At 46.1% G+C, this 26,193-nt stretch overlaps 1 protein-coding gene and 1 pseudogene across 1 annotated transcript in view; one reads left to right on the top strand and one right to left on the bottom strand.

Annotated features, from left to right (window-relative positions):
* The window catches only part of IGF2R (insulin-like growth factor 2 receptor), a 104,718-nt gene that overhangs the window by 26,807 nt on the left and 51,718 nt on the right, over positions 1-26,193 (top strand). Inside the window, 9 exon segments of the mRNA XM_012646830.1 lie at positions 2,475-2,599; positions 4,310-4,408; positions 10,916-11,048; positions 13,773-13,902; positions 15,694-15,799; positions 18,230-18,392; positions 18,616-18,781; positions 19,765-19,868; positions 25,567-25,731. Coding sequence (XP_012502284.1) covers positions 2,475-2,599; positions 4,310-4,408; positions 10,916-11,048; positions 13,773-13,902; positions 15,694-15,799; positions 18,230-18,392; positions 18,616-18,781; positions 19,765-19,868; positions 25,567-25,731 — 1,191 coding nt within the window.
* On the bottom strand, positions 966-1,528 carry LOC105812400 (annotated as a pseudogene).

Consider the following 26,193-nt stretch of genomic DNA (forward strand, 5'->3'; position numbering starts at 1 on the left):
TGCGCCCGGTCTCGCGCCTGCGCCCGGTCTCGCGCCTGCGCCCGGTCTCGCGCCTGCGCCCGGTCTCGCGCCTGCGCCCGGTCTCGCGCCTGCGCGGTGCAAACGCCAGGCCCCGCCCCAGACCGGCCCACTGTGGGCGGGGCTACAGGGAGCTGTCCACGGGGCGCTGTCCACGGGGTGCTGTCCTAGGTCACTGAGCTTTGGCAGGGCTTCTACGCCCGTTTGTCCAAGCAGGTCAGGGAAAAGAATTTAGGAAAGACCCCCGCTGTTTCAGGAAGAGGACGGTCCCGGCAGACCTTTGCGCGCACACAGGCAGGCCAGAGAAGGAGGGCAAGTGCTTGCTGCTATGCGACAGCCCTGATCTCCGGTCCCTTCTCACAGGCATCTCTTTTTTTTTTTTTTTTTGAGACAGAATCTCACTCTGTTGTCTGGGCTAGAGTGCCGTGCCGTGGCGTCAGCCTAGCACAGCAACCTCGAACTCCTGGGCTCAGGCGACCCTCCTGCCTCAGCCTCCTGAGTAGCTAGGACTACAGGCATGTGCCACCACACACGGCTAATTTTTTTTCCATTTTTAGTCACCCATCTAATTTCTTTCCATTTTTAGTAGAGACAGGGTCTTGCTCTTGCTCAAGCTGGTCTCGAACTCCTGACCTCAAGCGATCCTCCCACCTCGGCCTCCCAGAGTGCTAGGGATAACAGACGTGAGCTATCGCGCCAGGCCTACGTAGATGTTTTTGTTGCCAGTTCTTTGTCAGTTCTGTATATCTCCCAGTTTATAACATTTCTCTTTCCTTTAAACTATTTTTTGATGAATATAAAATCTCAAATAGAGAGGTAAACCTTATCAATCTTTCTACTCTCCACCCCCCAGACCAATAGAGGTCTTTTACTGCATTACTAAAATATTGCACATAGGTCTTAGGAATCATCCCACATCTTGTTTCTGTAGCTGGACAACTCAGATCTTATTCATCAGCCTGTGGAACTGTTCCTTTTTCAGAGAGAGAGATACCATCCCAAAATTTTGTGATATTTTTGTTTTTAACTTTTGTGGCTTGCTGAATCAAGTAGCTGAATTTGAAACAAGCTGAATGTTTCCTTCAAGGATTAACTCATCTTCCTGGGCTTGAGATACTGAACAAGCAACACCTGGCCTCATCTAGACCTTTGGATGTGTTTTTCACCCAAGAAATTTTGGATTTTTCACAAGTGACCCATTCTCTTGGATAACGATGTTGCTGGGGAAGATGAGCATCCTCATCTTGGAAACCCTGTAGAATACCCTTGATCATGTTCTGTACGTGACTACACATAGCACGAATCATGGCTAGTTCCTTTGGTTTTCGCCACCATTTATTAACTAGGAGCCTCTTTGTTTTCTTTCCAAGGAGACTGAGTTCTAATTGACATGATTGAAGTCCCTCCACAAGGTTCCTCTGGGGCCCTTCACAATAACTGTGTGTCCCTTTGGAGCCACGTCAACGTTTCCTGGAATGTCAACAGTCTGATAGCAGAGAATAGCCTTCATTCTCATAGCAGATGCAGCAAAGAGCTGTCTTTTCTTTTGTAGTTAATGTTTTTGAGTCTTAAGAAATTTTTTTTATGTTAAGATTTCTACCGAGTTTTAAAGTTTGGATTTTGATGTTTATATCTTTAATCCATTTAGAGTTGATTTTTGTAACCAGTGATACGTAGGGATCCAATTTATCTTTTCTCATATGGATAATCATTTTGTTTACAGTTCCATTTACTTTACAGCCTTTTCTTTTCCCACTGATCTATTACTTCTGCACTAATTAAAGTTTGATACACATATGTATCTCTGCTCTCTGTTTTAGTCTGTTGGTCTCTATTCTAGTCTGTCAGTTTATTCCCATGCCAACCCCCATCATATTGACTTTATATAGCCTTTTTATTCTGTATTATTAATGTCCCAGACAAACTGAGACATGGTCACTCTATTTGTGGGCATTTCTAAAGAATTTTGATTTTATAGCATGTGTGATGGGAAGTACTGAAGAGTTTCAGGAGCTAAGTTATACATTGCTGGTTAATGTTTCTGAAAATCACACTGGTGCAGGATGGATGGGGTGGGGGTAGTGAGGGATGAGACCAGAGTGGGGGTAAGGGGACCAATTAGGAGGCTAGTGCCAGAGTGCAGGTAGGGGCGGTAGTGGCTTTAGTGGTAGTAGAGAAGGAGAAATGGGATGGATTTGAGATGGAACTTTCTGATGTTTTGAATGTAGTAGTCTAGGAAGAGAGAGTACTCAAGGTAAGGTAATGGCTTCGGGCTTGAACAGCTAGGTGGGTGGGGCTGCCACTTCTGAGGTGGAGAATTCTGGGGAAGGACAATTTTGTAAGTTTATAAGCTTTCAGATAAATTACAATGCCACTTTTAATTTGCTTTTCCGTGGAAATAGCTGTATGGTTATGTATGTTTTATAGCCTGTTCATTGTCTTTACTCTCCAAATAGGTAGCTCTCTTTTGAGAAGTACAACTACATCTATTCTGGAATTCAACACAACAGTGAACTGTGAGCAGCAGAGCACGAGTCACAGAATCCAGAGTAGCATCACTTTCCTTTGTGGGAAAACCCTGGTGAGTGTACATGGTCACTTTACGTATTTCTTTCGTTAGAAATGTCTCTTCCTTGGGCGTTCTTGCTGTAGTGCTGTTCCAGGAAGAATAAGTGAGCAAAATTAAAAACAAACAGAAACCCCAACCAAATCACCATCACCCTCAAGAACCAATAAGTAAACACATCCCAAACTTGTAGTTACAACTTGTAAGTGAAACTTGAGGCACATTCTGTGTAAGACTATAATTCAAAGTGATTAGTGTGTAAAAGCTCAGCACATTTTTTAATGTTTACGTCACAGGCATAATTTTTTTTCTTTCCAAAACTTCTCCTCGCTGGGCATGGTGTAGCTTACGCCTGTAGTCCCAGTGACTTGGGGGGCTGAGGCAGGAGGATCACTCCAGGCCAGGAGGGAGTTCTAGGCTGCAGTGACCTACGATTGCACCATAGCACTCCAGCCTGGGAGACAGCAAGACCCTGTCTCTAAAAAAAAAACCACAACCTCCTAGCATTTCATTTTGTTAGATTTTAAGGCAGTGTGTTTAGTTTTTTTAAAAAATATTTTTCTTTCCTCATTTACATTAAATTGGGGAGATAAACATCTTTTTAGGAGAAGCCCTGGCCAGTAGGTAATGGGTCCGAAGCTTTTAGGGCATTACCTGGTGTTTAAAAGGGACATCACTGTGTAAAGCATATGTTTGTTCTTACTCTAGGCATATTGTGTGTGATTGTTAGTTTTAGTCTTTAGTTTTTAGAAAGGTACTTGCAGTAAATAATTGCTAGCTTGTCGGAAAAGCAATTGTTACACAAATCTGATGCATGTTCTTGAATCAGAGTAAGAACCCAAGTGTTTAGGAATGTCAGGTTGAGTGAAACTCGTGGCTACCAAATTGCTTTGAAATATCATTTTAGAATTTGGGTCTGTGACCTTTTCATCTTCAGACCTGTAATGTCTCATCTGAAGACCTTTGAAAATAGAACTAATATTGTTAATTTTGGATCAGCCTATTAATTGCACTATCATACACATCGAAACTTTAAAAAAATCTGTTTGCGACAGCATGAAATTTGAAGGTTTATGTTATAGAGTAAAATATATAGCTGCTGCTTTAACTAATTTCCTTGAACAATTCTGTGTTTACCATACAAGAAACAGACCCGTGAAGGAGAGCTTCCTAGATCTGCACGTGGAGTGTAGGAGTTAATTCCTGCCGTGCCACGTGTCACCCCTTGGCGCTGTGGTTGCCCAGTTTAGAGTCCGCTCTGGTCGAGTCTAGCAGGAGGCGCTGCCTTGAGGGTGGGCGTCTGGGCGGGGGACTAACTGGGTGGGACGCAGATGGGCTCCTTACGGGCCTCCTCACAGGAAGCATGAGGTCACGGTTTCTGGCTCAGATTTTGTTGGCATTTGGTTAACAGAACATTTAGACTGTGAGAGTAGAACGACTCCAAGGATCACTTCCCGTGAGCTTACTGTACTGCCGTAGTTGGGGCAGTAGAACAGTTTTGGACGAGTTGCACTAAAATTCCAACATGATTTCATGAAGCTTTCCGTACCAGAATTTTTGGTTTGGGAACCTCGTGATGACCTCGTTTAACTAAAACAGTTGTGTCCCCCCGCCCTTCTTGCAGCTGCTTTTTTTATTTCGGTAGCTTTTACTGTGTCCTGATTTTAAAAAGAAACTTTACAATATGTGGTATAGTAACTTATTTTAATTTTTTTTTTTAAATAGGGAACTCCTGAATTTGTAACTGCGACAGAATGTGTGCACTACTTTGAGTGGAGGACCACTGCAGCCTGCAAGAAAGACATATTTAAAGCTAATAAGGAGGTAACCAGGGAACTCGAAGGTGCCATGCTTGTGAAGTGTACTCCGTGGACCTTGTAGATTTGAAAGACTCCTTCTAACCTTTTGGGATGAAAATCTCTTTTAAGTTTTCAAACTCCGTCTGCGCAGAGATATCATGTGATTTAATAGTTAAAACTTTTCTGGGTGGTTCTTATTTTTAGGACAGGGCATTTAAAATATCACAAGATGTGATTTTTGGTCCAGATTGGAAGTAGAATGGCTCGCCCATATAAGGCAAGCTAGCTCTTCTTGGTTTCTGGTGCTGCGCAGCTCAGTAAGCTGAGTGACGTGGTTGGGCTTGGGTTTAGATTATTCTCCCTGCCTTCAGGAGCCATCTGTTTCTGACCTTGACTGCTTGGTCTTCCTTTGCACCTGGCTTCGTGCCTGTGCTGCATCCTGCTCTGATAAGTCCCCTTTGCCCCCTCTGCCTGTTTTCATTGTTTGGTCCCTCTCCTCAGCCCTGGGGTGGCTTCTGGCTGAATTGTGAACCCAGGCCCCTCTCCCCCCCAATACACATATAGAATGTGTGTATGTACGTACACACACGTATTTATTGTGTACAACATGATGCTTCAAGATATGTATACACTGTGGAATGGCTAAATCGAGCTGATTAACATGCATTAGCCCACATATTTACTGTTTTGTCTTGTGAGGACACTTAAAAGGTGCTTTCTTAGTGATTTTCAAGAATGCGGTACATCGTTGTTAGCTGTAGTCACCACGTTGTGTGGTGGCTCTCTTGGTCGAGTCATTTCCCAGCCTGGACCTCTGGTGTCGCTCTGCCCCCAACTCTCCCTGGCGTGGGGAAGGGCGACGGTGCTCCTTCTGCCCCTTCTCCCTGCCCGCCCCGCAGATCTCCCGGGTGGTCCCTGTCTTTACAGTATTAGTTAATCGATTATTCTTTTTTTCTTCATTAGTTTTCAGTTTTTAAGGATTGAGTTCAAAGATTCTCTTAGGGTATAGGGACTTACAAATGGCAGCAATCAGTAAGTTGTACTGGTGGCCTAATACCATGTAGTTCAAGAAAGGCAAAAAGAGGTGTTTGCTTTTTAAAAATCAAATCAAGTTATGAATAATAATTATCCCTGATTTTTAAAATATGGTCATCTGTAAAAGATAAGACAGTCTGACGGGGAAGTGGGAGAGGCACGTGTCGCCTCCTGGGGAAGAGCATAAGGAACGCTCAGCGGAAGAGTTTAACGTGGAAAGAGTTAGGCTGATACCTAGGAGGTGCTGTCACATTAAACTTTGTTTAGGTTTTAAAACTTAGGTTAAGCTGTTTCACGATACACTGTTAGAGATAGGAAGAGCATCTCGAGGTTTGGGGCTAGAGGAGGAAGGGGCAGCCATCCTAAAGTGTCCCCTTGGCTGAGTGTGAGCCGCTTCCTGCTGTGGAGGCTGGCGGCTGTGACCGGGAGAGCTGTGCCCTCTGCTCCCCGTTAGACCCCAGACCTCCCTCTCTCAGCCCCACAGTGTCCTCCTGGGCTCTGATTCTCCAACCTGATGGTGACACCCATTTTTTCCCAGCCACAGCCTATGGGCCAAGTCCTGTGACAGGCTCTTTTTTGTACAAGCCCAGAACTAAGAATGGTTTTTACATTTTTTTTACAGGACTGTAAAAAACAAACAAAAAACCCCACAGAGAAGAGTATGCAGCAGAGACCAGTGTGACCCACAAAGCCTGAAATATGTACCGTGCGGCTCCTTACAGGGAACGCGTGCTGATCTCTGTTCTAGACAGTGTTCTGGGAGGGGAGAGGGGAGGTATAGTGTGTTTTTCTCAAAACGGTGATGTGTAATTTCTCTTAGAAGCTGATCTGAAGATGCGTGAGAAATGTTTGTAATTTGTTCTCACTTATCATCTCTTAGGTGTGGATGGCAGCTGGGGCTTTATTCATTCAGTTTGCATTTATTGAGAGCCTATTGTGGGCCAAGCAGTAGGAATTTCATTAAATTTTGAAGTGGTTCTTGCTTTCTGGGCGTCCAGGGACTAAAGGTATGGAGGACACATCTGTATTCATGGGCTCTGTGTTTTCCTGCCTTAGGGAAAGATGAGATAGACGGAAAGAACTTAAGAGCATATTGACCGCTGAAAGGTAGCACTGTCACCTGAGCAGGTCTTAATAAATCATGTGCACTTTTTGTATGATTTGATTACACCTTACAGGCTATGGTATGATCACTTCTAAAGACATATTAAAGGTTTTATGTGCCTGTAAAACTCATCATTCCTTAAAAACAAATCCTTACTTAGTTTAGTGTCAGTGTGGTCTTAATTTCCACAGTTTATTGATATCTCCTCATTTCTTTTATGCAGAATGATTTGATAGGTAAAGAGGTTGGTAATTAATAGTTCCAAACAGTGCATTTAAAACAAGTTGTAAGGCTTGTTCAGTGGATTCTGGTAGGGGTGTTTGAGAAATTACTTCATTAAAGCATTGTGTAAAGACACCCCCTACCAGAGCTCTCTTGGGAGCACACACAATTCTGGACTGGCCTGCTGATAGTCTTACCAGAGTTATGTAAGTAAGATTTATATATATGAAACAGTGTTGACTCCTCCCCCCCGGCTGCTAAATTCCTGGACTCATGAATGTCTCCCTTGCTTTGCTCGCTGTAGCAGGAAGTGGGAGGACATTCCCCAGGAGCCAGGACTGTTTTTTGAGGCACACTGGGTTCCCTGGAGCCCCGTGAGGCATGTCTGCTCTTCCCGCCTGGAGCAGGGAGACAGCCGGAACGCGCCAGCTGCCCCCAGCGTAGTGTCTGCTGGTCTCGCCGTCCCCCAGTGTCTTGGTGAAATGAAGCGAGTTTCAGAATGATGAATTCTTTCCAGCATGGCCCGGTCTTTCCCTCTTGCCGCCTGCCACCTTGCTCTTTTTCTGTCACAGGCTTATGTTTGGCTGGCTGGAGAACTGCTGCTTGTCTTGCTGTCTTACCCTGTCAACTGACTTGCCCCCTCAGGTTGATGCTTTTGTATGAGCTCGCGTGGGATGACAACCTTTAGATCTGTGGGATTATGGACACTTGTGGGTGCTTTTCACTGCAACCCAATTACGGTTTGCAGTAACCTCTTTCTTTGATTTGAATTGCCCTTCTGTGGGAATGTGGCAGGAGGCTTGCGCTGCGTGGGGCCCTCTGAGCACCGCAGAACAGCCTCCTCCCTGACCATTGGAGTTGCTCTTGCATCCGCTCTAGAAGCATTTTAGGAGAGGGGTGACGTTGCCTTGATACGGTTGAAATGGGTTCAGGTGTCCTCCGAGGCTGTACGGAGGTGTGAGTGGTTTGATTTACTCCGTTATCTCTCAGGAAGAAGGTTAGTGGGTCAAAGTATTCCTGCAGTTTTGATAGCATCTTTCTAAGAAAAAACTGAAAAATGAGTATTAAGCAGTTAACTTTTGTAACTAGACCTGCCTGTGAATTGCTTCAGTTTAAAAGGTGAAATTTTAGGAAATTTATCTGTGGAAAGTAATAAAACTAACTACTTTGAAATGATGGAAGAGAGCACGAATGTTGAGAATATTCATTGGAAGGGGCAGTTCAAGTGATGCCAGTGTGTTATTTTGGAAATAAAATTATGGGGACGTTTCCAATAAAGTCATGACAGATGGTGTTCACTTGGTGACCAAGGGCTTTTTCCTCTTGACACATCTTTGGTCTTCAATGCTTTGCCTTCAGAAACAGGCAGAACTCTTAAAGCATCAACTATAATGACAGGTTCCCTGACATTTGTAAAATAAAAAGACCATTAGTTCATAGGGCTGAGAGAGTGGCCATAAATTAGAACTAAGTAAGACTGGATTAAGATGCTCAGAGGAGGAACTCAGCTTCATAATGTATTATAACTGAGCTCCTGTTAGGTTCTAGGCATTGTGCTAAGCCTTGGTTAGTGCTGCCACAGTGACAAAGCCCCTGTCCTTAAGGAGACTACAGTCTAGTGGGAGGAACAGACAAGTCAGAAGATAGCCGTGCCTGGTGGTACGCATTGCAGGGCTATGAGCATAAGTAAGGTTGAGGGCCGCACGCAGTGGCTCACACCTGTAATCCTAGCACTCTGGGAGGCTGAGGCGAGAGGATTGCTTGAGCCCAGGAGTTTGAGGTTGCCGTGAGCTGTGATGACACCAGTACACTCTACCCAGGGCAACAGAGCGAGTCCCTGTCTTTAAAAAAAAAAAAAAAAAAAAAGGTTGGGTAAGGGGGACAGAGAGAGGTGGTGAGTGCTATTTTAGATAAAGCGGTCAGAAAAGGCCTTACTAAGGATGACATTTCATCTGGGACCTGGGTGAAGTGAGGGGGAGAGCCATGTGGATACTCAGGGACACATCCCGGGGAGAGGGGCATCGAATTTCCAGGGACAGAACTGCATCAAGAGGTCAGCGTGGCTGCAAGGGGCGAGGGCTGGCGCTCTGGGGGGACCAGATTTCCTTCTCGGCATAACGGGAAGCTGGGTGGGGAACGTCCTGGTTTAATTTTAAAAGGCTGACCCCGTGGTTGTGGAGATGTGGGCCGAGGGGTAGGAGCGCGTTAGACGCTGGAACCAGGGAACCAGTTAAGGGACTGTTGCAGGCGAGAGGCTGCCCTGCTGTGGCTGAGGGTGCAGTGGCGGAGCTGAGATGCGAGTGGACCCCGGCTTTCATTCGAAGGTAGAACTGGCAGGACATGCCAATGGCAGGATGTAGGCCGTGTGAGAAAGGGAGCCATCCAGAGTGACGCAAGGCTTCGGCCCGAGCAGCTGGTTGAATGATGGTGCCATTTACTGCAATGGGGAACATGGGGGTAAGAGCGGGGTTCAGGGGAGAAGGCAAAGGCCCATTTTAGCACATTAACTGCACGTGAGTTGTATTTAACTCACACCAGTTTTGAGCCTGGGGCCTTGCGAAACATATGTAACTGCAGTTGGTTCATGAAAATCTTGTTGATGTTCTTATCGTTACAGTTAATATTGACAATTTAATTGCGTATAACTCTCGCACAAAAAACAATAAAAAAATAACAAATTTTTCATTAAATTAGAAAGGATCGTTTTGTTTTTGAAGTTTTTATTCTGTTTCCGTAATCAAACACCGTGGCCTCAAGGAAAAAATTATTTTTTCTGGTGTGGCAGTCAATGTGTTAAACAAGTGGAATTGGAGATGATATTGTGTATCCAGAATGACGTTGGTAAATAACAAGTCAACTTGCCAGGTGCTGTACCGTGAGCTTTAGACATATTACTAATAACTCACTCAGTCCTTCCTAGCAGCCCTGTGAAAGAATTACTATCACCATTCTCATGTGACACACGGGGAAGCTGAGGCACAGAGGTTAAATATGCTCGTGGTCATACTAAGTGTCAGCACCAGAATTTGAACCCAAGCATCTGTCTGCAGAGTCTGCTCAGAAGCAGCTCTGCTGTTGTTGGCTGTGCAGGTCTGGAGTTCTGGGGAAGGTCAAGGCTAGAGACAGGAATTTGGGAACCACTGGCAGGTGTTCGAAGCCATGTACAAGGTCACCCAGGCAGTGAGAGCGGACCGGGAGGAGGGCTGCCGAGCGAGCTGTGGCGCGCGTCTGCATTAGAGCAGGTTAGGAGGAAGACAAGGCAGGTTAGCAGGCAAGGTGTGCGTCTGGGCAAAAGCCGGGAAGCAAAGTGGAGAACGAGCAGGTTTCAGCAGGTGGGGGTGGTCCACAGCGGCGAGTGCCACGGAAGACCACGAGAGGGGAGGCTGGGAAATGAGTGCTGGGCCCGGCAGCAGGGAGGTGGTGGATGACCTGCAAGGTGTGATTTTTTTTTTTTTTTTTGAGACAGAGTCTCACTCTTTTGCCCGGGCTAGAGTGCCGTGGCGTCAGCCTAGCTCACAGCAACTTCACACTCCTGGGCTCAAGTGATCGTTCTGCCTCAGCCTCCCAAGTAGCTGGGACTACAGGCATGCGCCACCATGCCCGGCTAATTTTTTCTATGTATTTTTAGTTGGCTGATTAATTTCTTTCTAATTTTAGTAGAGGCGGGGTCTTGCTCTTGCTCAGGCTGGTCTCAAACTCCTGAACTCAAACAGTTTGCCCGCCTCAGTTTCCCAGAGTGCTAGGATTATAGGCGTGAGCCACCGCGCCCGGCCCGAGGTGTGGTTTTGATGAAGCATGAGGGTGGGGCAGCAACCCAATGTGACCATGTTCAAGAGAAAATGGAAGGTGAAGAAGAGGAAGCGGAGTGAGGACACTTGAGGGAATTTTGCTCTCGATTGCAGGGTCCTGGGGGATCGCTGAGGGGGATGCAAGGACAAGGGAGGGCGTGCACATGGTCCAGTGTAGGGGAGAAGAGGTGCTGAGGACAGTGTAGAGAAGTGGAAACATTTATTGGCCTTTGCTTTGTTTATTTTTGTCATTGGGTGCGTCATGGCCTGGTAGACCCTAGGGAATGGAGACCAGTGCTGTATGACATTGATCCTAGAATTTCTGATCCTCCCGTCCCAGGGTGCGTGTTGAAGACTCACCTTTTCTCTTGCTCGCTTCCAGGTGCCTTGCTATGCATTTGATGAAGAGTTAAGGAAGCATGACTTAAACCCACTAATCAAGCTTAGTGGCGGCTACTTGGTGGATGACTCTGATCCAGACACTTCTCTATTCATCAACGTCTGCAGAGACATAGGTATGAACTTTTGCAGGGCAGGGGGATGGTGGTGGTGAAGGATTTCTTATAAGGCTTTGGTATCTTTGCCTTTTTTTTTTTTTTGTCTGTTGGGACCTCCATGTCACTGATTAGGCCCTCTAAGAAGGCTTTTGTCCCGACAGATGTTCTCTTTGCATAGCCCACCCCTTACCCCAGTAAATTCTGATTCCATGCCGTCTCCCTGGCCCCCGCAAATTCCATCCAGACTGTTGGTCCATTATGTGAGTTCTCTCTGCCAGACACTTTGGGTTTCAGAGTTCCATGGTGAGGAAGGGTTGGTGTAGCCTCCTGTGTGTACCCGAGTCCCTTGGCTTTGAGTTAGAGGCTGGGTACTTGGTCGTGATGCATATTTGGGCCCAGGCCACCTTCTTCCCTGGTTTTCTCTATAGATGTCGGAACTAGTGTGAGAAGCTTTAAGTTTAGATTTAGAATCTTTGCTAGGCCGGGCATGATGGCTCACGCCTGTAATCCTAGCACTCTGGGAGGCTGAGGCAGGAGGATTGCATGAGCTCAGGAGTTTGAAAGCAGCCTCAGCAAGGGCGAGACCCCGTCTCTACTAAAAACAGAAAAATTAGCCAGGTGCAGTGGCCCACGCCTGTAGTCCCAGCTACTTGGGAGGCTGAGGCAAGAGGATTGCTTGAGCCCAGGTGTTAGTTTGAGGCTGCAATGAGCTATGATGATGCCACTGCACTCTACCCAGGGCAGCAGAATATGACTCTGTCTCAAAAAAATAAAGAATCTTTGCTAAATTAACTAAAGGCTGTAAATAAATGGTCTTTATCGAAAAAGGGCTGTAATAAGTTTTACTAAGCCTTTAACCTAGCCTTTAGCTAGTTTTACTAAGCTAAGTTTCAAAAACTAGCTTCATGGTTTCCTTAGGGTTGTGAATTTTCAGCCCTGTTGGTCAGGGCTTGTCTTTCTGCAGCGCTAGCCATGGGTAGATTTCACTGATGATCAACTAATTAAAAAGGTCTTTTTAAGCGTTTTCCTTACGTTTCTATTTCTCACATAGTACCTAATGCTTTGGCTCTAAAAAAATTTGGAAAAAATTTTAAAAATAAAGTCCACATATGTGGGGGTATTGCTGGGTAGTAGATACCTGAGTATTAATTTATAATTATTCTTCAAATTGTACATATACGTTATGCCTCATCTTGTTTCTATATTATTTCTAAATAGTTAAACATGGTAATTATACCCCAGACACGGCACACCAAAAGTGACCAGTGATAATTTTAGATTTTTTGTGTGTCAGGATATTATGTTATTCTTTTATTCTCCAAGGACAGCCTTTCTTATTCTTTTGGAAAAAGGCTGATAGATAAAGTCTTTGTCTTAAATGGGTCTGTAACTCAGGTTTGGTTATAAAGTTGAAGCATCTTGTATATTATTGAATTCTGAAATAATGAGCTATTGTGATTTGGAAAACATTTACATTTCTGGTCTTTTATCATTTTGAGGATTATCTGAATTCACTGGATATTTTCTTATAAAAGTCTTTTTCTTTCAAATTTACTGGCAATTTGAGTTGAACTTGAATGACTCTGATTCTTACTAGAGGTGCCCCAGTTTTTGCTCAGACGTTCTCCATCCCCTGGAAATTGCTCTGAGCCTCAAACCAAGTTTGCATGTGACTCTCAAAACTCCATGCGTAGTCTTGAGTTTACTGCCACGTGCTTAACTCCCTAGATACTCAGGGTACTTGCCTTACGTTCTGCTTTCAGTAGACAAGCGGTCTGTCTAACTTTGAGTCCCGGTGAGGGCACGCGGCCCGTGACACAGCAAATACTATTTGTGGAACAAAACAGCCCATTAAGTGAACTGTCATAATACCACCCTGTCTTTGGAGGGCTCCAGAGTCCAAGGTTCGCTTCCCTGTTCATTAGCTCATGACTACTCGTGGCAGAAGGTGTGATAACCCTCTGCCCTCTGATTGATAAGGCAGTTAAAATCCAAGGGAGGCAATGTTACTCAGTTACTGATTCAAGGGAGAAAGAGTGTTTGAATCCCTCCTGTGCGGCAGGCACTAATTTAGGCACTGGATTATAGCATTGAACACACCGCAGTTCCTGCTTTCCTGGTGTTTAGAGTCCAGTGGGAGAAGAGATACATAGTAAATGAATAAACCCAGCAGTGTCCTGCATAAGGGGTCAGGCCAGATAAAAGCAGTGCAGGTAAAGAGAAACCCAGCGGTGGTCCTTGGCTGTTGCTGCTGGCAGTCTATAAAGCCTGGGTATTGTTCTAGCACATTGGTGTGTTCTCATCTTTAATCCTTCCCCAAACCTGTGAGGTGGCACACTGGCGGTTGGATAGCGTTGTGGTTAGACCAAAGTTTCAGTGATATTAAGTGGTCATTCTGTGGGTTCTTTCCACTAACTCTACTCATCTGTAGAGTGTTTTCTGGTAGCTTGAAAGGGGATAATGCTAAAGTTAGTGCGCCTTGAAGAGAAGATGGATACGTTCCCTAACTATGACTGAGAAGATAGTCTGTTTACTGGGCGCCTCTTCTGTACCAGCACAGAGCTGGTACTTTACACTCCGTCACCCTGAGCTTTGTTTGGAGGTTAATCGCTTGCCCAAGGTCTCAGAATGGTTACTATGGAGACTTTAAAAATTTAATAATTTGTTTAAGAGGACCCTGGACCTAGGGGTCTGTGTGATTACCATGCCTGACACTAAAACGCAATATATGATGTTTTACAGACTCACTACGGGACCCAGGTTCACAGCTACGTGCCTGTCCACCCGGCACTGCCGCCTGCCTGGTGAGAGGAGACCAGGCGTTCGACGTTGGCCAACCCAAGGAGGGACTGAAGTTGGTGGGCAAGGACAGGTCAGTCTGAGGCCTCCGCTGTGCTGTTGGCATTTTTAATCCTCAACAACAGCCTGGCTTTTAGGGAGTTGCAAGAGTGTCCTTTTTCAACAGGGCTTAGATGGTCCCTGCAAAATTACTACTTCCCACGTGCTTGTGAGGTCATTGGTCATTGCTGTGAGTCACATACGGTGGTTTGCTTTCTGCTCGCTTTCTGACCACTTGTCTCTTTAGCAGTAAAAATGTATGTCATGATCCAGTCCACAGTGCATAATGCATTTGTTTCATGAAATAATACCTATCCTAAGGTGTGTTCTGATAGTTTTCATTCATGGCACCCATGAAGTTGGTTTTGTGTCTTTGGTGATCTGCCCTCGCATGGGACAGGAGGGGGCGGTTTGTTGCTGACCTTCCAGGGTGCAAAATTACTTCCTCCCTGGGGTGTGGCGGGCACCCTGCTTCCCAGCAGGCGGTGTGTGCTCTTGTGCCGTTTACATACGTTCTTCTTTTTCTCCAGCACATTGCACATGATCATGTCCTGAACTTAGAGCAAGGATTCTGATTTTCTCCCCGTTCTAGGGGCCTTTGGTAGATGCCTCGTTTTGGCTTGCTCTAGTCCAGAGCTAATGGCGTGTCAGGGTGGTTGTAGAAATGGTGTGCAATTATGGGTTGCACTTCTGTCCCTAGAAAGCACAAGAGCATAACCCGAATGTTTGGAATTTTCTGTGTTACGTGTCTGCATTAGTTTGCTCAGGCTGCCATAAGAAAATACTAGAGACTAGGTGCCTTAAACCACAGAGATTTATTTCCTCACGGTCTGTGAGGCTGCAAGTCTGAGACCAGGGTGTCACCAGTGTTGGTTCCTTCTGAAGGATCGCTGCTTGACTTGTTAGACAGGCGTCTTCTCCCTGTGTCTTCACGCGGTCTTCCCTCTGCGGGTCTGTTCTAATCTCTTCTGATAAGGACGCTGGTCATAAGGCTTGAGGGCCCGCTCATAGGACCTCTTTTTTTTTTTTTTTTTTTTTTACTTATTTACCTCTTTAAAGGCCCTTGTCCAGATACAGCCATGTGCTGAGGTCATGCTCAGGACTTCACCGTATAAATTGAAACTGAAATGAAAAGGGTGATGCTGAAGTGAGTGTATGTCAAGGAGAAGGTGAAACCATTCAGCCCATCAGTGTCAAGTGATGACGTGGTAATTCTTAATACCAGTGATCGGATGAGTGAAGACTCAGTAGTAACACGTGGGCACTGAACAAAAGCCCGAGCTTGTCTTGGGAGAACAGGCAGGTGGTCTTGTTTTCAGCCGTCCCGCTCCGGACAGCCAGGAGCAGCAGCCCATTCCACAGGGAGCACAGCAGGCCTGCTGGTGCTCGGTGGTGGGGGACGACTCCAGGTCTGTGGCTGCTGGGCCGGTTCTCGGGGGGTATCTTCAGGTTAAAAAAAATGATCTTTGGCTTGCACTTAGAAGTTGTTGTTTAAAGAGGAAATGACCCTGTAACCTTGTGGTTAAAAGTAGGCTTGGCCTGATCTGTGTTTGTTTTGTTTTGTTAGCTCATTTATAACCTTTTTGTTTGTTTTATTCAAACAGCTTTTCTTAGTATTTCAAATATAATGCTCACCAACGTATACTTTTAAATTGTTTTTTCAAATCGAAATAAAGTTATTTTATCCAAAACTTCTTTTATATTTTAATGTTTCTTCTACTACCCCTCTGTCCCCAAGTGAGTGTGCTGCATGCTCGGGGCAGCGTGCTAATGTGAATGTGATTTTTACTTCTGTAATTTTCTTTTCTCAATGCGGATCTCACAGGCTTGTCCTGAGTTACGTGAAGGAAGAGGCAGAAAAGCTCGACTTTTGTGATGGCCACAGCCCAGCAGTGACTATTACGTTTGTTTGCCCGTCAGAGCGGAGAGAGGTAAGTGACTTCTGTCCCCAGGATTTGAAAGCGGGGATGTTAGGCTGGGTCACTGAACCCAGGTCTGCGCCAGGCGGGTGGGCTTGGGGTCAGGAGTGGGTGTGTCGAGAGCCACTGCTGGGCTCGCGGGAGGAGGCTCGCTGCGGGGGAGCAGTTTGCTGCTTGGTGTTTGCTTTTTTCTGCACCAACCAGGAGGGGCCTCTGCATATATCAGGATGGCGTGATGTGTTGTCCGAGTCTGCTTGAGGTGATTTTATTCTAGTAGTTAAGTTGATTTTAGCAAACAGTTGAAAGGCCATGAGTATAATCTCAAGCCTGTGCTGTCTTCTAGGGGAGCGTGTCTCTCCCTCCCTGCCTGCCTCCTGCTCTCCCTACTCATGCTCAGGGCAGATTGATTGCTCTGTCCCTCCGACTGTTTATGAAATCTGCGGCGCTGTTGTAAACTCCTTGAGAGTAGCTGCCGAGTAGTATTTGTTCTTGACTCCTCATGGCCAGGTCAGTTTGCTGGTTAAGTGTTTTAACAGGGGGCATCCCCAGGGAGGAAGGGGCAGCAGTTTCCTTTAATTTATCTCTGCTTTCCTAGTAAGAGAATGAAGTAGGTGGGGCTGAATTCTTTGGCCAGAGAACCACGTTCCCCTTCCCACAAACAAATGTGGAATTTGCTCTGATTTCAGGCTGGCAGCTGGCCTGCCGTGGGTGTGTGGGATCTGCAGACACAAGTGTGGTCAAGGCTCAGCTCCCCATTTGATGTCCCCAGACTTCCACGTCCATGAGCTGTGAGCGTTAGCAAAGACCTGACTGTCTGATGTTGGTTCTGGATAGGAATGTTGAGAATATTTATTTATACTTTCCATTTGTACCTACGTGAATAGAAATCTTTTACATCTGGTGAGATGTTCTAAACTGGTAGTAGTTTTAGTATTTTCTTTTTAGTTTGTTCTACATTTGGTAAGAATCACTTTACACTATGATAATTAAGAGAATTGAAGGTTTCTCTGCTATTTTTCTCCAAGGGGTATGAGGCATTTCTTCGTGTTGGAGGAAGCTGATTTGTTATTAGTGAGGCTAGAGGTTCCCTTTCAAGCCTAACTATTCACTGGGCAGAACTTGTGTGGCATGTGCTTAGGTACCCTCAGTACTTAGAAGTTTTATTTAAGCATTTATGTTGGCTCATTCAGTGCTTCTAGGAGCTGGTATTTAGTAAATATTCACCTTGACATATAGATCTTTTTAAAAAAGCTCTACTGAATTTACATACTGTGAAATTCACCTCTTTTAAGTACAATTCAATGGTTATTAGTATCTTCACAGAATTGTGCGCCTAGCGCCACAGTCTAATTTTAGAACGTTTCTAGCACCCCAAAAAGAAACCTCACGCCCCTTAGCAATCTTTTCCCATTCCTACCCCCAGCCCTGGCAACCACGGATCTTCTTTCCGTCTCTATGGATTTGCCTTTTCTGGATGTTTCATGTAAATGGAATCCTGCAGTCTGTGGCTTTCTGTGTCTGGCTTCTGTCACTGAGCACTCCGCTGTGCCTCTCTGTCTGTCAGACTGCACCGAGCCAAGTGGTTGGAAGCGTTGATTTTGAGTCAGATGGAAGGGGGCTGGGCTTGCAACTCTGCAGCTTACTAGTTGTGTGTGATCTATTAGTAAACCTGGCACTTTGTTCTGTACCTGGCATGTAGCAGGTGCTCAGTAAATGCTTACGGGATGAGTGGTGCCTAGAGACAGCACAGCTATTCCTGGTACTAAGCCCAGTAAGCCATTTGTCCTGAGGATGATTAAAAGGTGGCCGTGGCACCCCGGTGAACAGTGACCTCATCGGCACCTTCCACAATTCCCACACAGGTGACTGTCAGGGCTCCCGGCTTGTGAAAGCAGCTCTCTGGCAGCAAAATGGCAAAATCCGGGTTTGAGGTTGGGTGATGCCTTGTCTTCACCCAGGGGCGGATTTGGGTTCAGGTGAGGGACGCCGTTGTCACTGTTAGGAAAGGAGTTATGGACTGTTGCCCTGGATGTGTACACGCAGGGCAAAGTACTCCTCCTGGAAGGGACTGAATGGACCACGCGCCCCTCGTGACCCATTACTGTTTGCCGGGGTCGTAATCATTGTCAGGTGCTGCTGACTTCAGAGTGTGCTGAAGCTCGTGTATCTCTCTAACGGTGACCAAAAAGGAAATGGAGTTATAAGTCAAGTATAAAAAAATAAACGTTAAGAAAAAATTTAAAAAGAGTAAAATTTAAAAAAGTAAAAGTAACTGGAGTTATTCTAAGTCAAATAACGTATTAGGGGAAATTATGATTTAGAAAAACAGGAATAATGACATGTAAAATAACCTCTCTTTGAGCTTTTCAGAAGCATAGAAAATCTGCATTTCAGCTGCATTTCAGAAAGTTGACTTTGTTCCTTTCAAATTCTTCCTGGTAGGGGACCATTCCCAAGCTGACTGCTAAATCCAATTGCCGCTATGAGATTGAGTGGGTCACTGAGTACGCCTGCCACCGAGATTACCTGGAAAGTAAAACCTGTTCTCTGACCAGCGAGCAGCAGGATGTGGCCATTGACCTCAGGCCCCTGGCCCAGGGCAAAGGTGAGTGGGCTCCTTCTGCCCCGCCCTGCTTCCTGCCCGGCGCAGGCTGAAAGGGGCCACGAGAGAGGCGGTCCCGGCTGAGCGGTCCATGCCACTGGGCGGAGAACTGCAGTTTCTGCTGGTGTTTCAGAAATAGGATTCTGCTTTGGCTAAAGTAATGCTGTAACTTTCTAACACCTACTCATGCAAAAGGGCCTCTTCTCGTTTATTTCCCTTTCTTCAGGTTTATTCTATCATTCGGATGGAAAAGAATACACGTTTTATTTGAATGTCTGTGGAGGAACTGAAACACAGATCTGCAATAAGAAAGACACTGCAGTTTGCCAAATTAAAAAGACCGATTCCACTCAAGTCAAAGTAGCAGGAAGATACCAGACTCAAACCCTCCGGTGTGTAAAGAGCTTCTTCGTAATTTTCAAGTGTATCGTGTATATTCTTGTGGAACATAACTCACTCCCCTCCTCCTCTTTCTCCTTCCATTTTCCATAAAGTGCAGGAAAAGCAGTTAAGCCAGCATTCCTTCCTGTTTGACTTAGGCAAGTTGCCATTTGTCGCTAAGCAGTTGGATGTTTCTCCTGGCTTTATAATAAGAGTGCCTCTGTTAGAACTGCTTGTTTTATAAACATGTTATTTGCAAGAACCATACTGTAGGAAAACTATCTAATTAATTCACAGTTGATATGGTTTTGTATTTTAAAATATGTTTTTGAGGAGTTTTGATTTTTCTTCGACAGTTTGAGAATCTGAAATGCTATTAACATTATCTAAAAATTTTAAACAACTAAAAAAATGCATTTGGTACAATCCATCTGACCCTTACCTTGGTAGTTAACCATTAGAAAAGCAGTATGGATATGCAGTTTTCTGAAAATGTGTTATGGGCAATTATGATTCAAAAGACAGGAACAGAAAAATGTGAAAACCCAGCAACCTATCTTTGAGCTTTTCAGAAGTGCAGAATATCTACATTTAAGCTGCATTTTAAAAATTTCACTTTGCTCCTTTCAAAGTGTTCAGGGTCCCTAGGTAAGATTGTGTTTATGGCAGCTGATGGCAAGGCTAATTCTTGGGCATTATTTATTTTGTACAAAATCTAAAATTGAGAGCAAGAGAAGTCTTCATGCCCACAGAAAAACTCGCAGCATTTTCTTCCAGCCAGTTCTTACTTTGAAGCAAGAAGACAGCAAGCCCATACATTTGGAACTCATTTCCTTTAGACATTTTCTTCCCCAGCTGGCTAGAGAGCTTGCTGTTTTATGTCAGTAGTGATTTGTTAACGGTATGCAAAAGGCTTAATGCAGACTTTTTAAAAAATCAGAGTTTCTTTCTTGGTTCTACCAAACACTTTTGTATTATTGTCACAAAAATCTAGATATTCTGATGGAGACCTCACCTTGTTATATTTTGGAGGCGACGAATGCAGCTCAGGCTTTCAGCGGATGAGCGTCATCAACTTTGAGTGCAATAAGACTGCGGGTAAGTGTGCACTGGAGTTCAGACCCTACTATCTGCATTGATGGATGTGTGTATGTGTGTGCGTGCGTGTGAGTGTGTTCTTGGAACACTGAACGGAGAAGTCAGATGTCCTTCTTCAGACTGGCCACCTCTAGTCCCATGACTGGTTTTTTTCTGCTGGAGTAATCCCCTCTCCCCTGGCCCCCAGGGACACACACATCCTGTTTCCATTTTCTTCTGCTCTCTGTGTTTGTTTTGGGAATGGTCCCAGCACTGAGCTTGCTGGGAAAGAGTTTCTGTCTTGAATTTCGGCGCACACTCAAGCAAGCATGGGCCCAGCAGAGTGGGTTGGCTCACCAGCTTCCAATGGGTGGCCCCTTCTTTTATGTAATGAGTATCAAGATAACCTTTTTACAAATGGTAGCCCTGTGGTAGAGTTCGGATCTGGGAATTGCAAGGTGTCACTGGGCACATTTAATCTGAAGGTGGCCTGGCTTTCTATAAGTGATTAAAAGAATCATCCTTGAGTCACCAAGGCACTGGCATTTCAAAAAGCTGTGATAGTATCTGTATCATGAAGATTTTAGACACAATTGCATCTGTACAGAGGTGATAGGATTCTGTCCTCATCAGAGACTCAGAGACCCATCTTATCCAGTGACCCCCAGCCTGTGACCCCAGGCGCCCCTGCAGGCCAACCAGCCACTGCACAGAGCTCTTGTTCCAGAGCTGGGCCTGCTTTCCAGCCCCCTCTGTGTACAACCACCCCAAGTACACGTGGCTGCCCCACCCCTGAGGGTATTTCGGGCCCTTCTTTCTGTTTGTTTTGTGAGTTTCTGTGGCAGAGCTTTGGATGGTTTGGTCAGGAAGCAGGCTCCTACGTGACTCACCGTAGGATCTGTGCTCCTGAAGCTCCCCCAGCTCGTGTCTGCAGTGGGGGAGATGTCAGGTGCTTGTGCGATCGCAGCACCAAGCTCTAATAAACTCCTCCCTAGCAAGCATGCAAGCATTGAGCCCAGGGCGATGCAGCTGGGAAGGCGCTGAAGTCACTGCCGACTGTGCGTCTGCCCCCTGCAGGGTACCATTGTTCCCAGGGTCCACCGTTGCTGTCCTTGCTTCTACACGTGGACTCTACTCTTCTGCTGGGATCTGTTTGCTGGCCCTTTTTGCCACTTTCACAGAACACATACTTGTTTAGTACCTATTTGCTTAGGGCCTGCAAGGCCTGAGGGTGCTATATGACAATGTCCTAGGTGTTCACAGACTAGAAGCAGATAGTAAAAAGGAACATGATGATTGAAGCCCAGGGCCGCACGTGCTGAAATAGAGCCACTGCTTGGTGTCATCACCCCTGCCCTTTACCAGGAGGGGCACCGAGGTCAGGCTGGGCCAGGGTCTGGGCTGCCCACAGGGATTGGGCAGTTAAGTGAGGAGGGGGTGCTGCCCGTGCCACAGGACACATGGAAGTGAACCAGGTGCATGGCAGGGGCTGTGGACACTTGGACTCCAGGTGCTCAAAGGTAGAAACTGCAGTAGCTGCAAGCGGGTCAGAGGCTGCGTGTTTGTCCTGCAGAAGAGCTGGACTCTATCTGCAAATCAGTGTGAAGTCCCACGGATTTTCAGCAGGAGTGTGCCGTGCATCTGATTTGTGAATGAGACAAACCAGGGTGGCCTTTGGATACATCGTGTGGTTTGAAGGCTCCCTTCCCCTCTCGGGTTCTCCATCCTTCTGTTGTCGTGGTCTCAGCCTACTTTTAGGAGACTGCCTCTGAATTCTGAATCTTACCTCTCCTGCTCTGTGTCCCCTGTCCCTGGCAAATGCAGCCTGCTTCTTTTTCTGTGTCCCCAGCCCTCAGGTACCCGTGCTTGGTTCTGGCTTCTGTATCCCCCCAGCTGGCTCTCCGGGACCCCTGCTGGCTTGGGCCGCCCTGCTGTGGTCCAAGTCTCCCTCTGACCTTGTTGTGACCTCCTCTGGCCCCGTTCTGTTCAGGGGTTTTTATTAATGACTTGGCTGAGGTCTTTGAGAGTGTGCTGATCTCATTTGGGGATGCTGGGAAGATAGAGTAATGATCCAAAAAGATCCAAGTGGATGAGGAGGCTGTGAGAAGGGCATGTAATCACGGACTCCAGGGGAGAGGTGTGGACATCGCAGAGCCGTGCCCTGAAAGCTAAAGCCCAAACGAGCCAGTGCTTGAAGAAAATGCTGAAAGCACCCCCACACCGCTTTGTTCTCTTTTAGTATAAAAAATTTCAAATATACAAGTAGAACGACATTACAGTGAAAACGCCACCACTCTAACAGCCGTTAGTGTTTGGCTAGATTCGTTTCTTGTAAACCATACGTCATTGATGGATTGTATCACCCCACCCGATGCCAAAAAAAGAACAATTTCTTTATGTAAATCCAATACCATTACTGTACTTCACAAAACAAACAACGATACCCTAATGTCAAAAAACCAATGTTTTACTAGGCTGTTTTCGTTACGATTGTGACAAGGAGCCTGGGCAGAGAGATGTTATAGGTGTTTTGTGGGCGGGTTTTGAGCCTGCTATCTGGCAGGAGTTGGGTTATAAAGTATTTATGATTCCTTCCAGCTCCGTGATTCAGTACTCCAAACTTTGGAGCAAACTATATATTATAAAATTATTTTACTTTATTTTGTTTGAATTTAAATTTAGAGTTTTTGGAGAAAACTCCTTGGTGGATTCTGTGTTTCTTTGATAGATGTAATAATGTATTTTTGAATGTCAGTGGGTGTTAATTGGGTATGTAATACAAGGTAATATGGTTTATAGTTAAGTTGGATTGCTAGGAATTATGTATGCATATGATTATAAGGTTCATGCGTTTTTAAGACACAAAGATGCACATGTTCATTCTTTTGGCCATAATATTTTTAAACATTTGTTTCAGTAACTTAAATCTAGTTTGTTGTGAAGTGATGCCTTATTATTGGTGATCCTTTCACATAAGGACATTAGATAATTTTTTGGGAAGAGTAAAATATATTAGGATAGATTAATAAAAAAAAACACCCACACGTGTAAGTGGTTTAGGCCATTAAAGGTTTATTTTCTTTAGTTCAATGTGAGTCCCCAAGAGCGGGGCTGGAGGTGGGGACTCTGCTTCACGTGGTCATGTGGGGACCTGCACGCTTTCCTTCCTGTGTTCTTGCCATCTGCAGACTTGGCCTCCAAGGGCTGTGCAGAATGGGACCAGCAATTTTTTAAAAATGGGCCAGAACTAAGTCATTTGGCCCAGCCTGACGGGCAGCGGGGGCTGGGAAGTGGAGTTTAGATGTGGGCCTAGAGGGAGAACGAAGCCCGTTTGGGAATGGGTGACATCGTCTTTGCCACAGCAACGGAGGAGGAGTGCTGTTGCCTGCCCCTTAGGCAGAGAGCTCCTTGGTTCCATCGGAAATTTCCCCTCCCCTTGGCTGGACTGGGCCACGTGGAAAAGGGGTGTGCCGCAGAATAATCTGGAGCCTGGGGAGCCAGGCTGGAGCCTCGCAGACTGTGAGTGAGGGAGAGATTGTGCAGAGCTGACGCTGGTGCTGTTGATGGACGGAGAGAAACCACAGGCCCCAGGAGCTGTGATTTCTGGAGGCAAAGCGCCTTTGGTGGAGGGGAGCGTAGCTTCTTACTCTGCTAAAGTCCTTTGAGGAAAGAATACACGTAAGATGCATACCAGTGGTTGTTTTTGCCTGCAGATTATTAGTAAGTCTCAGATGCAAAACCAGCTCCAAAATAGGGATGAGTAGCTAGGACCGTTCATAGTATTATTTAATCGTAAATAATTCAAATTTATATGGTAAAAGAAAAACATAGTGAATATTTCAAGTTTGCGGAAACACTAATCTTTTCCCAATAGTGAAACAGGAATCCAGTGGGATTAAACTGCTCTTAAACTAGATAAATGAGTACTGAGTTAGTCCACCACAGGACGGCACGGGCCCAGCTGGGGTAGCGGGCTCTAGTTGTCCACTGTGCCTGGGAAAGGGAGGTGGAAGTCACTCTTCTTAAAGCAAATAGTTTGAAGTACCTGGAACAAAACCAACCAATCAAAAACAAGAGGGAAAAAAAAAAAAAGAAAAATAGAAAAAAACCCCACAGCGGAGTGTAGGAGGTTTTGCCTCGTGGTCGTGAGCTTGGCCGAGGCCAGACCATCTGCGTTTGATTCCCAGATCCCCTACTTTTTAGTTATGAAACCATAGGCAAGTTAGTTAACCACCCTGAATCTATGAAATGGGGCTAAAATTGTACCTGTGCCATAGGGTTTTGAGGATCAGATATGTTACACGGTGATTTTGTCGTTGAGTGGACATGGTAGAGTGTGCTTATACACAAACCTAGATGGCAGAGCCTAGGCTACAAACCTGGACAGCGTGTGACTGTACTGAATGCTGTAGGCAATGGGAACACAGTGGTGAGTATTGAGTGTCTAAACTTACTAAACTTAGAAAAGGTACAGCGAAAATGCTGTAAATCTTACGGGACCAATGTCATGTATGTGGCCTGTCATTGACTGAAGCATCAGCGTTATGTAGCATGTAGCTGTATCTATAAAATTCTTAAAGCAGAGCCTGTTTCCCGGCAGCCAGCCCTCGTGCAGCTGAGACGCTTAGCTTAGTGCCTGGCTCAGATTGTGCTTGGTGTAGGTCAGCTGCTGTTGCCGGTATTTTAATTACAATGCTTGTAATATTAAAGATGTAGTAGAAATTATAGTTGAAATACCATTTGCTCTTAGTGCAAGGTCGTACTTCCTTTTCCCTTAGAACATTTAACAACTCAGGACACCAAACCTTGAGGAGGCCAGTCACTTGGGAGGTCCAGACAAGGATTCTTAAATCATCATAGGGTGGAAAAGGGAGCTTCGTGCCCTAGGCCCACCGGCCTGGAAAGGCGAGGAGATGGGATTTCCAGCAGGGGAAGTCCGTAAAGTCTGCCGAATCCCCGGCTCCGTGTGATGGGCAAGCGGCCCATGAAGAGCCGCTTTTCAGACAGGAGCTGCGCTGTTCATCCCACGGATGGGACGTCTGTGGGGCTCATTCTAGGGCAGGGGGAGGAGGAGGGGGCTGGATTCGAGGAGGGCATTCCAGACAGATGCCCTCACGGAGCCACGAGAATGCCTGTGCGATTTGGAGGTGTGCCAGCAACATCGCAGGGCGGGCGTGGGATCTTGGCACGCTTCAGTGGGAGCCACTGTACGTGTTCTCCGCTCTTTTGCTTCCACCTTAGGGGTGAGTCCCAGGATCTTGTGTTGCTCAGGGTGACATCATTAAGTCAGCGGCACTGTTGGAACTGGAGCTCCGGTCTCGCCCTCCCCTCTGTGAGTCCCTGTCCTCGCCCAGAGAGGTCCATGCTCCTGCTGGTGGCTGACCCCAGAGGCCTTCTGGCCTCCCACACGTTCCCTCCTGCGTGCTCCTCTCATCTTACCATGGATGCGTCGTAAACAGCTTTCTAGCAAGCTCCTTGACACCGCTCCACCAGGATGAAAGGATGCAGGCCTGCTTGCGAGGGCTTATGGTTAAGCATCTGGAATGTAATACAAACCTTTCTAATCTCTGACCCCAAGGGCTTCTGAGAAATCTGGACTTGAATTTTTTAACAGGACAATTGGCATTGGTCCTGTTGACTTTTTCTTCCCTTGCTCCTTAGACATTCATTGGTTTTGGTCACGTAATAGAGTTTTATTTTTTCTTCTTGAATTGTACAGATAACAATGGGAGAGGGTCTCCCGTGTTCACCGGGGAGGTCGACTGCACCTACTTCTTCACGTGGGACACGAAATACGCTTGTGTCAAAGAGAAGGAAGACCTCCTCTGCGGTGCCACCGATGGGAAGAAGCGCTACGACCTGTCCGCTCTGGCCCGCCACTCAGGTAGCGCTCTCCTCGCCATGGGGTCTCAGTCTGTGCATTCACGGGACATTTTCTGGCGAATACTTTCGGAAATGCTGTTACTGTTTTCTCTGGTTGTCCGCTGATTGGGTCACAGCGCCCTTTACATGTAGCTGCGTGAAATGGTGGGAGAGCCTCGCACTGGGCGCTGAAACACCGGCATTCCCATCTTCTAGTCGTGTTGCCCTGGGCTGATCTTACCACAGTTTACCGAAAACTGCCCCAGTGCCTACCGTGCGGCAGGCCTTGTGCTTTGTGTTTAGAAGCTTTTATTTTTTTATTTTTGAAATTTCAACTCCTACGTCAGCCTTCTGGTAGGTGGTCTTCCCATTTAACGCAGGAGCTATCGGGCCAAGGGTGGAGCTGGGGGGGTCAGCTCAAATCTTTCCACCTTGGGTTTTCACCCTCTGTCTTGCTGCCGCTTTCCCGTCTGTGACGTGGGAT

This window comes from Propithecus coquereli, unplaced genomic scaffold, assembly GCF_000956105.1.
Source record: "Propithecus coquereli isolate 6110/MARCELLA unplaced genomic scaffold, Pcoq_1.0 Scaffold25, whole genome shotgun sequence".
Taxonomy (NCBI): Eukaryota; Metazoa; Chordata; class Mammalia; order Primates; family Indriidae; genus Propithecus; species Propithecus coquereli.